The 15,892-nt window shown below is 39.6% G+C and overlaps 1 protein-coding gene across 4 annotated transcripts in view; it reads right to left on the bottom strand.

The window, feature by feature from the left end:
- The window catches only part of LOC106868614 (uncharacterized), a 115,786-nt gene that overhangs the window by 65,605 nt on the left and 34,289 nt on the right, over positions 1-15,892 (bottom strand). For all 4 annotated transcript variants that reach the window (XM_089362910.1, XM_089362913.1, XM_089362912.1 and 1 more), the window contains exons 2-3: positions 9,358-9,579; positions 6,622-6,783 (exon numbers count right to left, since the gene is read on the bottom strand). In XM_089362910.1, coding sequence (XP_089219036.1) covers positions 6,622-6,783; positions 9,358-9,579 — 384 coding nt within the window. The remainder of the gene's footprint in view (positions 1-6,621; positions 6,784-9,357; positions 9,580-15,892) is intronic.

Genomic DNA, 15,892 nt, shown 5'->3' with positions numbered 1-15,892 from the left:
CACACCAAAGATAACACTACAGCTTGATGCAGCCCTGTAGCTCACCAGTTCCCCATCAAACCATCCAACTCATATGTCAGCATGGAAAGCAGACATTAAATGATGATGATGATGATGATGAGGTAGGCTTCCATACAGTTTGTCTATAAAATTCCTTCCACCAAACATTGGCTGGCATCAGCTGAAGGTGTCACAGAGTGAGGTCAAACTGAGACATTGTTCCCAAGCAGATTCCTTCAGCAACCATTGAATAGATTATGGTGTAGCAGCCACCTCACAGCAGAGTCTGTTTCCTATAGAATGGTTTTGATAAACAGAATGTGGCAGCAGATAGCAGAACAGACACAGACTGTCTAGAAGAGTGATCAAGGTTGTTTACCAAACTTGGTCAAAGGCACAGAAGAATCCTGCTTACATTAACAATCAAACATCTTGTTTTGGCCTGTCTGATATGTGTATGTGCGTAATTCTGGTTGTGTGTGTAGGTGTGTAAGTGCTTTTGAATGTTTATGTAATTTTGACTGTGTGCATGTGTATGTGTGTGTGTGTGTGCATAGACATGGATGTGCATTGTGTGTACATGTGTAAACTTGAATGTGTGTGTGTGTAGAGAGAGAGATGGCTGTAGAGCATATCTAGGTGAATGAGTATGTAGATATGGGTGTAAATAGTGTGTGTATGTGTGTGTGTGTTTAGGCAGATGGTAGATGCTTGTGTGTGTGAATACGTAGATATGGATTTAGAGATGTGTATGTAATATACCCAAAGATGCAGAAGGCTGTTCATATGTTTCTGAAGTACGGAATCTTTGTCTTCTGCATCTATGTTATACAGTGAGTGTGTGTGTACTTTACTGTGCATCAATACATGTAGGAAGGAAGGAAGGAAGACAACAAGTATTTTTGGTTACAACTACAGTATGTAGAAATATATACGTGTATGTATGTATATATATATATATATATATATATATATATATATATATATACAGTCAAACGTCCGCAGCTACTACTCCTACTACCACCCCCACCATTACTGATGTACCATTCAGCAATGCATCATTTAAGGCACAAGTGTGAGCATATGTACATGAGACGACAAAAAACAGTTATGTGTGTGTGTGTGAGGTAGAGATAACAGTCATGTAGAAGCTACATGTCTTTTGCGTCTAGCTATGTTAACAAACACGGTTAGACACACCCACATGGGAATGCACATCCTATATCACACACACACACACACAATGGAAATTCTAAAGCTCAGATGCACACACACACACTCAAATTCAGACAAATAGAAGGAAGGAGGCCACATCTGTCAAGTAGTCTCTACCTGTTGGTAGGGGTTGGTGATGGAGTGGGGTGGTGGTGGTTTGAATCTATTATCATCCAAAGAAATCTCAATGCGCAATAATTTCTTACAGAGCTGAACAGTTTCCCAAACAGACACTGCCTCTTCCTCTTCCTTCCCCTCACTGCATTGGTGGTATAAGCACAAATGAAGGAGGGAGAGCAGGGGGAGGGGGAAAACGTTCTTGTAAAGTGATACTCCCTTCCCCACCCCACCCCACGACTGGTGGATTTTGTTTTTTTAACCTTTTATTGTTTACTTGTCTTAGTCATTACACTGTGGCCATACTGAAGCACTGCCTAGAAGAGTTTTTAGTGAAATGAATTGACCACAGTATCTATTTTTTTCAATTTGGTACTTGTGCTGACAGTCTCTTTTATTGATGGGATTCTTTCAGTTTCCATCTATCAAATCCACTCACCAAGTCTTTGGTTGGCCAAAGGCTATAGCAGAAGACACTTGCCCAAGGTGCCACATAATAGTGGGACTGAACTTGGGACCATGTGGTTCGGAAGCAAGCTTCATAACCACACGGCCATGGCTGAGCAATGCCAGTGCTGGTGCCACTTAAAAAGCATCCAGTCCGCACTGCAAAGCGGTTGGTGTTTGGAAGGGCATCCAGCTGTAAAAACCAAGCCAAAACTGACCTCACCTGTGCAGGTGTTACATAAAAAGCACTTGGTCCACTCTACAGGGGGGTTGGTGTTAGGAAGGGCGTCCAGCCATAAAAAACCTTGCCAAACACAGACACAGAAGTCAGGTGCAGTCTTCTGCCTGGTCAGCTCCTGTCAAACCGTCCAACCCATGCCAGCATGGAAGGAGGACATTAAACGATGATGATGATGATGATGTTTTCCTTGTGAACGAAGGCAAGCAATTCAGAATGTCTCGCGGACCACAGTGTACCCAGGACTGAGGTTCACTATGGCCCCTGGGGGAGCATCAGGGCCAATTACAGTGGTTGTATACATACAGTGTCAGAACTAGTTTCAGCCAGATGGACTGGGCTATGTAATGAGTTTGTTGACCTTACAAACAGCGGGGTGTTACTGCCTCCAGTTGCTACTTAGAGTGACACCTAGTTTCAGCCAAGTGGACTGAGCTACTTGAGTTAATGAATGTAAATGGCGCTGCAAACAGCACAGAGCTGTATAATGTGTGCGTGTATGTAGAAGAGTGGTTAATTAATGCAAACTGATTGAGATGTGGTAGAATGAGAGAGAGAGAGAAACGGAGGAAGAGGAAGATAAAGAGTGCCTCTCACACACACATATATATATACATACACCGCATATTCAAATACATTATATATATATATATATATATATATATATACACACCATATACACATATACATTAAATATTTTTTATCGTTTTACTGGTTTCAGTCATTAGACTACGACCATGCTGGGGCACCACTTTGAAGAATTTTAGTTGAATGAATCAACCCCAGTATTTTTTTAAAGCCTGGGACTGATTCTATCTCTTTTGCCGAACTGCTAAGTTACAGGGACGTAAACATACCGACACTGGTTGTCTAGTGGTGGTGGTGGTGGGAGGGGCGCAAACACAGCGATAGGATGGTCATGGCCCGGAATACCTTTGATTATATGATTTGATCAGTCGGGGTTGAATTGGCTCTCACTAAATCCCTTGTTATTTAGCTACTTCTACAGCACCACCACCACCATGTACTGTCAGACCAGTCCCTTATCCTTCCACCTCACTGTCACCACCACCGTCATTGTAGTAACAAATATACAGAATCAATGTGACAATATCGAACTGATTAAAACACTTAAGCACACACACACACACAGCATTACCGTCAGGTAAAAAAACCTGAGGTGTAAACAAAGCAATAATATTGTAAAGATGTTCAAAGTAGTAGCAGCAGGAGTAGTAGTAGCAGCAGTCAAAACAGTACTGCCATCTTTTCTGGGAAATGAATAGCATTTGTGTATACACACACACTCACAAACACCACCACCAGAAGTGTGTATGTGTATATGTATGAGTGCGTGTGTGTATGTTATAGACAAACGCATACACACAGAAAAGAAAGAACGTAAATTGTGCCCACTCCACTACACAACAATATTGTAGGGTAGCAAAAGGGGGTATGTTAGGTTCTGCAAGCAGCAGCTCCTCGTACCCAACTACCCTGACAACATTGAAGAGTAGATGGAGGCAGAGCTGAAGGTATTTCTCCATGGTGGTGGTGGTGGTAATGGTGTGTTTATGGAGAAGACTGCGATACTGGCCTTACAATCTCCATACCTTCTCACCATAGGCGTGATGTGCATGTGTATACACACATATAGAGAGCTAGATGATACACACACACACACACACACACACACACTAATTTGCAGTGAGAAGCAGGAAAATAGAAACGTTGCTAGGGCAACACAAGTGTCCTTAAATGTCTAAACTGTTGCTAGGTAACCATAAAGTCCACAGAAATCTGCTGCGTACTTCCTTCCATAATAACCAAGATTTCCCAGACACAGAACATCACAGACACCCACCACATTGCCTGTGTTGTGCTATCTATACGACTGTGTGTGTGTGTGTGTGTGTGTGTGTGTGTGTGGAGACATTTTAAGATATCTATGGCTATGTGTCTTGTTTTTTACTGGTTTTCAGTCATTAGATTGTTGCCATGCTGGAGCACCACCTTGAAGAATTTTAGTTCGATGCATTGACCTGAACACTTTTCTTTTTAAGCCTGGTGCTTATTCTATCGGTCTCTTTAGCTGAACCGCTAAGTTATGGGGATGTAAAAACACCAACATTAGTTGTCAAATGTGTGTGTGTATTCGTGCGGGTGACACGTAAAAGCACCCACTACACTCTCTGAGTGGTTGGCGTTAGGAAGGGCATCCAGCTGTAGAAACTCTGCCAAATCAGACTGGAGCCTGGTGTTGCCATCCGGTTTCACCAGTCCTCAGTCAAATCGTCCAACCCATGCTAGCATGGAAAGCGGACGTTAAACGATGATGATGATGATGATGATATATATATATATATATATATACACACACACTCGGCTTGCGAAGACCTGTTGGGGTAATTGAAAACGAAATCGTGATGGCACCTGTACCAGTGGAGCACTAAGAGCACCGTCCGAGCGTGACCGTTGCCAGAGCACCTGTCTGGCTTCCGTGCCAGTGGCACGTAAATAGCACCATTTGAGGGTGATCGTTACCAGCATCGCCTTCCTGGCACTTGTGCCGGTGGCTTGTGAAAAGACATTCGAGCGAGGTCGTTGCCAGTGCCGCTGGACTGGCTCCTGTGCAGGTGGCACGTAAAATACACCATTTTGAGCATGACGATATCTACCTGTCTGTCTGTTCATCCAGCAAGCTAGCTATATCTCTATAGGTCATGTGAAATCAAACAGCAGAGATTGAATTGTTGGAAAGCAGACAAATGCATGATGAATGAGATTAACTCTACCATAATCTCAGAAGATTAAGAATTAAATCATTACAATACACGTACATAGCAAATGGTGTGTATATATATATATATATATATATATATATATATAGTTCAAAAAAACAATAACAAAAAAACAAAGAAACAACAAAGTGAGGACGTGATATGGATAGTATTATTGGACGCTCAGGAAAGGAAAGAGATATATATATATCCATAATAATACAAAAGAGAGAGTTTAGCTAAAGCTTAGTCTCAGCTTCACTCGCATGTCTGTTTCATTGACATTTACATTTGGATGAAGAGTTTTATCAGCAAGTCTACAGATGAACTCTTTCTGTTTGTCTGTCTGTGTCTGTTTGTCTAGGACGGCTCTCTTCATAATATCATCACCATTATCAGGGTCATTATTTCTGTAATCCATCATCATCATTCTAACAACTATTGCCTCCATAAGCCTTCACCAACAACCAACCAACTATTATCATTATTTTCACAATAACCATCACTATTGCAAGCCATCATCATCATCACAACTGTCGACTGCAGATGGCAGAAGCAAGCGTGTGTGTGCACCTTTAGAAAGATGAGGTGGAACAGAAAAGAGAACGTAAAGTACACGGTGGTTATGCAGCAGCCTGCTTCTCTTTTCACTTTGCTAATGGGATGAAGACATGCCAGCTTTATCTTAGTACAACCATTGTGTGTGTGTGTGTGGGGGGGGGGGGCATGCAATTGCATGCGTGTTGTGTGTGTATATATCTATATATATATAGATTTAATCAAAAGATTAAATGTGGTACTTAAAATGTTTGAGGTACCAGAATTTGGTAGGGTAAAAACCAAAAACAAAATCAAGAGATTTGGTGAATAAAATTTGAAGAAAAGCAACAAAAATTCAATAGGTTATAGCAGTACGTACGTTTCGCACAAACTTCATTTATTTATGTAATGAGAACACCACATAAGATGTGCAATGAAAATGTACTCCTCAGCTGCATAATGGAAGTTCATATTAGAAAGTCATTTTGTAGATGTGTGCAAAAACAAGAGTAGGAGAAGAAGAAAATACCATCTTGACTGGGCTGCTAATGAACAGTCTAGTGAATCAAACATGAATTTAATTTCTATATATTCTAATTGGTGGGGAAACTATATTTAAATATATTTTTTGATGATTACAGCTGACTGACATAGGTTATAGTTTTACCTGTCATCAACAGAGTTGTGGCTTTTATCATGGTCTGTCTTGTTCTGTAATTGACTAACTATACACAGCATTTTTGAAAAGAAAAACAAAACCAACAAAAAAAACATTTGGATATATAAAGCCCCCAACACACATACGGATGCACATTCCAACGTGCCAAAATCCACCTGCCCTTCAAAACAATAACCCTTTAGCATTCAGATTCCTCACTCAAATGCAATGTTTATTTATTCACCGCTCGACTGGCTCCCATGCCGGTGGCACATAAGCACCATTCAAGCGTGGCCGATGCCAGTACTTCCTGACTGGCCCTCGTGCCGGTGGCACATAAAAAACACTCGCTACACTCTCGGAGTGGTTGGCGATAGGAAGGGCATCCAGCTGTAGAAACACTACCAGATTGGATTGGAGCCTGGTACAGCCTCCTGGCTTGCCAGCCCTCAGTCAAACCATCCAACCCATGCCAGCATGGAAAACAGACATTAAACAACAATGATGATGATGATTGTTTTGAATTAATCCTGGATTGAACATAAAAAAGTAAGGACATTTGGGCCAGTCCAAATGCTAAAATGTTAATGCTATTAAGCCCCACATTCTGGAAGTTTGTTACTTACGGAACATGCTTGTCTGAGAGCATTGATGGTTTTGTACTGTTCAGAGATCTTTTGCTGTAGACTGCGAATCTGTGCAAGGAAGGTGGAGTTTTCTTTGTCACTCTTCCTTGCCAGGTATCCTGGCACTTTGTTTTTACTGTTTTGGCAACTGCTGTTCTCTTTCTGAAATAGACAAACACATCAAATTGGTCAATAAAATGTGTAGACCAACACACACACACACACACACACACACACACACACACACACACACACACACACACACACACACACACACGCCATCATATACAAAAGCCTAAAATAAGTGTTAAGTTTATAAGAAAGTGACTTAGATTTCAGTGCCTTATATTTACAAGCATTGTATTTTAGTATTTAAGAAACATTTTATATTCTAAGTAAGAAATATTCAAATAATGGTTAATTGTTTGGATTGAGACCAACTAACGAGAAAGTTTATGTAGTCTGCTTGAAATAGGAACTAATCTATCAAACCACATACTGCCTTACGAAAAGGAAGGACACATTAGATAAGATTCTTGGAAAAAGATAATCATGGCTGGAATGCTTTTGACCTTACGGTCCTATTTGATCAACAATGACCTGAATCTATCAAAACAAGGAAAATAGGGAGCAGTTCTTACTTGAAGACCATGAAACAGGGATTCTATTCACAGACTTCCCCTTGGAAGTAACAAATCAATCTTGTTGTCAGAGCATAAAGAAGGGGTCTTCACACAAACCAGCAACAGCCATGGAGCTGGAACAGCTTGGCCCCACCCCCACAAAAGATACTTCCTAAAACCCCAGCACCCATTTTATTCTTCACTCAGTGATTGAGCTGTTGGAAATCTATAACCAGTGATTGATCTATTAGAAAATAGTAACCAATGACGCTATTGTTCACAAATTACAATAAATAATAATAATAATAATAATAGAATAAATGTATTTAACATTTTTGGTATTGGCTGACCATTCTATTATTATTATTATTATTATTAGAATGACATGGTAGGACAGGTGTGAGAGGCCAGACCCAGCAGGTTTGAACATAAAACAGGTAGAATATTTGAACTGGATATGGTCTAAATGCTGAAGGGTTAACAACTGAACCATTCCATTGTGTATAATGTTATTTAGTTTATCCAAAGTTCCACGTCTGCTCTTAGTAAATCCTTTGAAAATCCTACAACAAGGTGTTAAGGCTAGGTTACTAAGAAGAATCGGTCAAATTGTAATCTAAGAAGAGAAGTAACCCTTTCACAGGCAAAACTGATGTGAACTGAAACAGATCGAGGAAATTAGAGGCAAAAAAGATCAAAAATCAATGCAAGAGAGAGAAAGAGAGAGACATACCTTGATAAATGTGAGTATGTGATCAACAGAAGGTCCATAGACAACTTCACCGAGACATAAATGTGAACAACATCCAGAATTTAGACAACGTAACTTGTAAAACTCGTTTCCATAGAGTGGTGCCATATCTTTGGACTTTACGATTTGTGTGTGTGTGTGTGTGTGTGTGTGTGTGTGTGTGTGAGAGGTGTTTGTGGAAGTGAGGTGAAGAGCAAGTCACAGAATGAATGGGAACAGAAAATCCTTTGGTGATGGACAGTTGAAACAGTAGCATTGACTTTCAGACAATTTTGAATAAATATTTAATGATTCATCAACTTTGTCAAATATTGGTTAGAACTAATGGATTCAACACGATGAAGCATGACATAGCTGGAATAAGAGGGAGAATCACAAACAGCCGAGTGGACCAGACTTGGAAGAATTGCCTTGGTCTCAGCTGAAGATGGTTTTTTTATATTGTTTTGATATACAGAACACTAGTCCACCCCTGACCGCTTACTGAAATAGTAAACAGAACTGGGGTCAACGAGGGTGGAGGGACAGAGAAAATAACCGAGTGATAGAGTGACAAAATAACTGAAATTGGTCATGTGGTTTGGTGATTTGGAGAGCAGGGATCAAATCCTCAGTCGAACACAATTACAACCGACTGAACAGAGCTAAAGTAAACATGTGGACCAGATAAAGGCAACACCGACTAACTATTAGCTTTTAACATTATCCTTTTAGATAATCCACTCTTAAACTACATTGATTAGGATTAGCAACCCATTGCTAAAAGCAAATAATTGTTTAATCTTGTGTGTAGTTTAATTGGTAATTAAGCAAATGGGAAACTTTAGAAAAAAAAGCCTCAGAGATAATTAGATAATTAATTTAGCTTTATATAGGTCATCATAAAGTTATTGAAGTTTAGAGGCAGAAAGTTGGTTCTACAACTCATGTTACTCTTAACTTTTTTTGGCAAATTTCCAGAATATTTACATACACACACGCACACAATCATCTTGATTGTCGTCATCAACATCCCTGTCGTTGTCTAAGATAATATTTTTTTTTCTGTGCCAGCAGAAAATTAGAAATATCTGCCAGTTCTCCTGCATCCGTTATTTCTGGCACTGTTCCAAGACAAAAACAGGGCAATACAACAGGTGTGATGACAGCAAGTGTGTAGACTTAAAAGAGAAGGTGGAGAGAACAAGCAGATGTGTGTATATATATATATATATATATATATATATATATATATATATATATATATACAGACAGATACACAAACGAGAGAGAGAGAGATTAGCTACTTCAGGCTGCAGTGACACCATTGGGGCCCACGTGACAAGAAAGAAAAAGGAAAATGGAAACTTGAGCAGTACTTACCAAGTTTGTTTGTTGGTTCCCATCAGAGTCTTTGCTAGGGCTGTAGTTATGCGCTGTGCTTGTTGGTTTGCTTGGTGTGGTGGCTCCACCTGGTGACGAAGGGTTTGGACCTTTGTCCTGAGAAGAGATTTTCTTCTCTAGTTGCATCATGTATCCAGACTGGTGACCAAGGTCTTGTTCCAGTTGAGCAATGTGTTTTTCTTTGGTCTTCAGTTCTTCAATCTATCAGGGAGCAAAAATGGAGAAACATTAGATTTTATATGTGTGTGTGTGTGTGTGTGTGTGTGTGTGTGTGTGTGTGTGTATATATATATAAATAATAATATTAGGGATAAAAATCCAAATTTACAGGTAAAAACTCAATTCAATTCAATATATTAAAAATTAAAATTAAATTAAGTTTCACAGTATAAAATATAAATATATAGTTTTAGAGAAAAGAACCAAGGTTCATGAACTCATCGATGAAAATCCACTGTCACATATAGAAAATTAGTATATATATATATATATATATATATATATAGCGACCCAAGGTTTTTTTTTTAGCTCTACACTATCTTTATATGCTATTTGTGGCTTTATATAAAGGTAACAAGTTGACAAAATATACAGCATGCCAGATACAACTCCAAAACATTCCATCCCTCTACGCGTTCTGAGTTCAAATTCCACCAAGGTTGACTCCATTTTTTATTCTTTAAGGGATGATGAAACGAGTACCAGTCAAGTACTGGGGTCAGTGTAATCAACTTAACTGCTCCCCTCCAAATTTTACGCTTTGTGCCTCTAGCAGGAAGGAGTATTTATGGAGTGGCTTCCTTCAAATTCCACTGAAGCAATTTATTTTGTGTCTGTCATGCAGTTTCGAAAATAATAGAAATTTCTTATAACATAAGCAACACACACACACATTGTGTGTATGTGTGTGTGTGTGGTGGGGTGCCTGTGTGATTTGGCAGAGACGGTTGCCACCCCTTTCTTGTAAGCTGAATATTGAACTGTGAACTAGATGAGAAAGTGGTGGGGAGAGAACAGAAAGGTTAATCAGAGATTAAAGGGAAGGAATAACATAGAATAAGGGCAGAGGATTAGAAGATTCAGTACAACATCAGACAAACTACCTATGGTATTTAGTTTAACTGTTTACATTCTGAGTTCAAATCCTACCGAGGTAAGCTTTGTCTGTAGGCCTTCTGGGGGTTGGATAAAAATTTTAATGTTAATCAGGGTAGATGGAAGTATAAATCCCTGAATGACTCCAATATTCCAGGAAGGAACAGTGACCCCAAAGTGTCAGCTTTAAAAGACATCAAATCCAAACATGTCTAAATTATTTTAACTTAGAAAAGGAAAAATAATGGGAAGATTTAATTGATCTTGCAAGTGGGAAATTGGGAGAAATAAAGCTAAACAGTCAGTTTTTTATTAAAAAATAATAATGATGATAATAATAATAAAAATTAAAAAAATAATAATAATGATGATAATACATCTTTCTACAATTGGCATAAGGCATTGAAATTTGTGGGGAGGGGTTATGTCAATTACAGTGACCCTAGTACTTGACTGGTACTTAATTCATTGAACCCAAAAGGATGAAAGGCAAAGCCGACCACAGTGGAATTAGAACGCAGAGCATAAAGATGGATGAAATACCGTTAAGTATTTCATCCAGAGTGCTAACGAGTCTGCCGGCTCACCGTTTTAATAATAATAATAATAATAATAATAATAATAATAATAATGCCCTGATGCAGTACCAGGTAGTGGCTCTCATGGCTTCTGATCTTAACTGATTGGAAGTGTTATCATGTACATTGACAAGCCTTGTCGGTGGGTTTGGTAGATGGGAACTGAAAGAAGCCTTGAGCCTGGTGCAGCCTCCTGGCTTGCCAGTCTTCAGTTAAACCGTCCAACCCATGCCAGCATGGAAAGTGGACGTTAAATGATGATGATGATGATCCGTGTGTCTTTGTAACCCCCCACTCCATTGCTTGACAACAAATGTTGGTCTGTTTACGCAGACGTTAATTAGCAGTTTGACAAAAGAGGCAGATAGAATAAGTGGCGGGCTTAAAACAAATGTACTGCGATCAATTCATTCGACTAGAAATTCTTCATAGCGGTGCCCCAGCATGGCCGCAATCTTATACGGACTGAAGCAAGTAAAAGACGTGTGTCTGTGTGAGCGAGTGTGGGGTGAGGATGAGAGAGAGAGAGAGAGAGAGAGAGAGGTTTGTAGAGGGCTGATAGAGAAATAAGATATTTGGAAAGTAGAAGGGATTATTTATTGCGCATTACGACTGTGAAGGAGTTATTTCTATATTATACTAGTCTATAGGAGAGAGGGGGAGAGTATGAGAAAGAGTGAACATCTGTGTGCCTTTATCTTAGCATTTACGTAGTTATAACAGAGAGAGAGAGAGAGAGAGAGAGAGAGAGAAAGAGAGAGAGAGTATAAGAGAAAGAGAATGTATGTGAATGAGAGTGTATGAGAGAGAGAGGGAGTGGATATAAGTGTATTAGAGAGAGTATGTGTATGAGAGAGTGTGCATGTGTGTGAAAGAGAGTGTGCATGTGTATGAGAGGGAGTGTGTGGGAGTAATTACTTTACGGTATTTAATGCGCACTTTTGTTTTTGTTATTGTAAAAATTGATCCTATAAAACTGCCCTGCAACAGAGCTTTCAGTACCTTCGGAATAGATTTTATGCAGAAAAATTTCCCCTTCAAATTGAGACTGCACATTATACGCATATTGTATTCACAGGGACCGTTTTTACTGGAATACAGTGTTTTCTCAAATATAAAGTCGTTTTGTTTTCTAAAACAACAACTAAAAAAAAAAAAATCAGCAATATATATAGTTTAGCCTCCTAATTTTATTTTACACCCCAAGATAATGTTACCTTACAATTTTGATCCTGACATTTTGCATTAAATTTCGCACATTATAACACATGACTAAACATGGTATATATACATATATACACGAGTATATCTATCCATCCATCCATCTATATATATATCTACCTACCTACCTAACTATATATCTATCTAAATAAAGTGAAATAATAGAACAGAAGAGGTAAATAAATAGTGGTGATGGTTTGGGGAGAGTGGGGGAAAATAGTTTTGGTGGGAAGAGAAAAAGTTACATTCAGACAAGAAGTCCTCGGTGGAGAAAGATGACAATTATATGGGATGAAATGATATGTTTATAATATCGAACAGTCATGATCAAATTGTGACCCGTAAGACTTTCTGAATGATGGCACGCCAACAAAAAAAATTACCTTGAAATTTTTCAGTATTTTGATCTGCTCCTCGAAAAAGGATACCCGTACCCGATATAGTATATACTTGACGGGATTAATCTAATCTGTCTACCCGCAATTACACCGCCACCACCTCCCAAACTGCTTACTCGAATAACAATGTTAAACCACAGACCCAATCACATAGGTGTTAACATGAAATAGTGTGCGCACACGCACACAAAATCTGATTTTAAAATACCAGCGAGAGATATAGATGAATAATTAGTGAATAATTAGGCTTGCTAGAAACAACAGCAAAATCTCATTCAAATCACACCGCACAAAAGATACACAACGCAATTCAAGATATGTAAAAAGACAGGATGGTCATGGGTGGAATGTCTTTGATAACGGTATAAGAATTGGATGAGATATGATGGCTCGGCTGTCTCTCCCCAGTTCTTATATTAATCATCAAATCCAGAAATACAGCAACACGAGGGATAGCGGTAACAACAGATCAATAGTTTATTCTAGGTTGGTGTAGAGCCGTTTCGTTCCTGGGTGAATAGGCATGCCGCTAGAATACCAAAGGAAGCTTCGACCACATGTCGGGGTTGAGTTGGGACAGCCTGGAAGAACATCTTGTCACGACACCTGCTGGATGGATAAGAGATACGTGTTGTCGCCACCGCTGCTAGAGAGAAAAGAGATTGAAATGCTATCGCTTTTTCTCCACCTGTTGCATTGCGCATGCGTGCTCGGGTACTTCTGCTGACGGCAAGTCCCTTGCACATGCTCAATGGCACTTCCCAAGATGGTGGCCACACGCGCCACTACAATGGTTTTGATAAATCAAGGTTGATCTTGTATTTCTGCTACATGTATACACACTAAATATATATATGCACAAAGCAACAAGCACACATGTCCGCCATGAGTAAACATGCTTTCTTGGAAACTGACCGAAGGTGTGGAAACTGACCGAAGGTGTGGTGGTGAGGGGAGATGTAGAGTTATCTTTTTGCGTTTGTTTCAGTCATTAGATTGCAGTCATGCTGCAGCACCACAGTGGTACTAAGTCTACTGGTTCATTTCGCCAAACTTAAGTTACAGGGGATATAAACAAACCAACACCAGTTATCGAGCAGTGGTGGGACAAACACAGCGACACACACATGACAGGCTTCTTTCAGTTTCTGTCTCTAAATCCAGTCACAAGGATTTGTTTGGCCTTGGGCTATAGTAGAAAACACTTGCCCAAGGTGTCACACAGTGGGACGGAACCCAAAGCCACAAGGTTGGGAAGCAAACTTCTTAATCACACAGGTATGGTAGGTGAAAGGTAGTTTTATCAATAAATATAACGTTAAGTCAATTGTTTTTTGAAGAGGTTTCTGGATTGGTTTTTCTTTTCTACTTATTTGTATATCCAAAATGGTTAAAGCAGATACCACGACAACAGAAGAAAAAAAGGAGAGGTTAAAAGGATCAAAAGTACGTGGAAAGAAATAGTGATGGTGGTGGTGGTGGTGGTGTTAGTGACGGTGGTGATGGTATTGTTGATGGTGTTGTGGTATTAGTAATGCTGCTCCTGGTCGTGACAATGGTATCAATAGAGAGGAAAGCAGCAATGATGATGACGACAATAGTGATGTTGATGATGATGGCAATATGTATACAGATTATCATACATGAGCCTTCTGGCAAAAGACAGAGTTGTGTATCTTGCTCAAGAAAAGAAAAAATCTATCAATATAGAGGAAGCAACAAGACCTGTTGCTGGTCTGTTCACACAACCATTATGGCTGTTAAGACACACAGACAGACCAATGGTTGAATGCAGCAACAATTGCTACAACCGTTTCTTTGTTCTGATCTTGTGGACAGTGAAAAGGGAACGAATGCGAAAAGGACAAAAGGAAGACATACTGGATAAGCTCGTGTCTTAGCACGCACACACACACACACACACACACACGTATACAAAAGAACATTATCATTTGAAAGGACGTATACACATAAGCTATCATTTTGCTCTTAATTACAGCTCCCCACCCCACTCTCCTTTCACTATTGTATTCTTGATAATGGATGGGAGTATCCAAAGAGGAGTGTGTGCCGGTAATTAAGGGAATCTTACAGGTGTTTGTTCATGTGAGTACGCACACACACATGCACACGCGCATGTCTATATAGCTAGATAGAGCTGAATCTATCTGCCTGCTTCTCTTCCTCTTTGCTCGCTCTCTCTCTCTCTCTGTCTGTCTTTGTCATGGAGAGCACATTTATCTTCAAGAGCAGTTTTCTAAATTGTCAATCACCTTGTAACCACATGGTTCCAGGTTCAGTCCCACTGCAGGACACCTCGGGCATAGCCCCAGACCAACCAAAGCCTTGTGGGTTGGGTAGATGGAAACTGTGAGGAAACCCATCATATAGATGTGTGTGTGCGTTTGTCACCCACCACCACTTGACAATTGGTATTGGTTTCTTTACATCTCATAACTTAGTGGTTTGGCAAAAGAGACTGATAAAAAATAAGTACTAGGGGTGACTTATTTGACTTAACCCTTCAAGGTGAAGCCCCAGCATGACCACAGTCTAATGACTGAAACAAGTAAAAAGCACCCAGCACACTAAGTGGTCGGCATGTTATGAAGGGCATCCAGCCCCAAGAACCATGCCACAACAGACAATTAGACTCTGGACAGCTCCATGTCAAAGCCATACAACTCATGCCAGCATGGAATGATGATGATGATGATGTGTGTGTGTGAAGGTGTGTACCCTAGTGGTTATGGTGTTGCACTTATGATCACTAGATCAGGAGTTCAATTCCCAGCATTCTTGAGCAAAACACTTCATTCCATGTTGTTTCGCGATAATTTTGACATCTGACATGTGGCACGCTTGTGCACCTGTGCAGGTAATATCAATTTGATGGAGGCAGGGAGATAATGTACAGCACACACAAACAAATTATCCGTGAAGGCCATTCAGCAAAAATTGTACACTCATAGGTTATCTTTGACAACAGATTCCATCCTATACACATAAATAAAATCAACACACACACACACACACACACGGGATGGTCCAAAAATCTAAATCCATAGAAAATTCTTTATATTTATTAATATTTTTTCCTTCCTAACCAATTTAATTACTTTTTCTCTTCAGTTCAATACTAATTCCAAACTATCACTGCCTGCATCCCAATATTTCCAATATTTGAAAGAAATGGAGCCACACACACAGAAATTACAGCCA

The sequence above is a fragment of the Octopus bimaculoides genome, chromosome 14, assembly GCF_046866305.1.
Source record: "Octopus bimaculoides isolate indiv1 chromosome 14, ASM4686630v1, whole genome shotgun sequence".
Lineage (NCBI taxonomy): Eukaryota > Metazoa > Mollusca > Cephalopoda > Octopoda > Octopodidae > Octopus > Octopus bimaculoides.
This window is presented reverse-complemented; position numbering and strand designations above follow the sequence as displayed.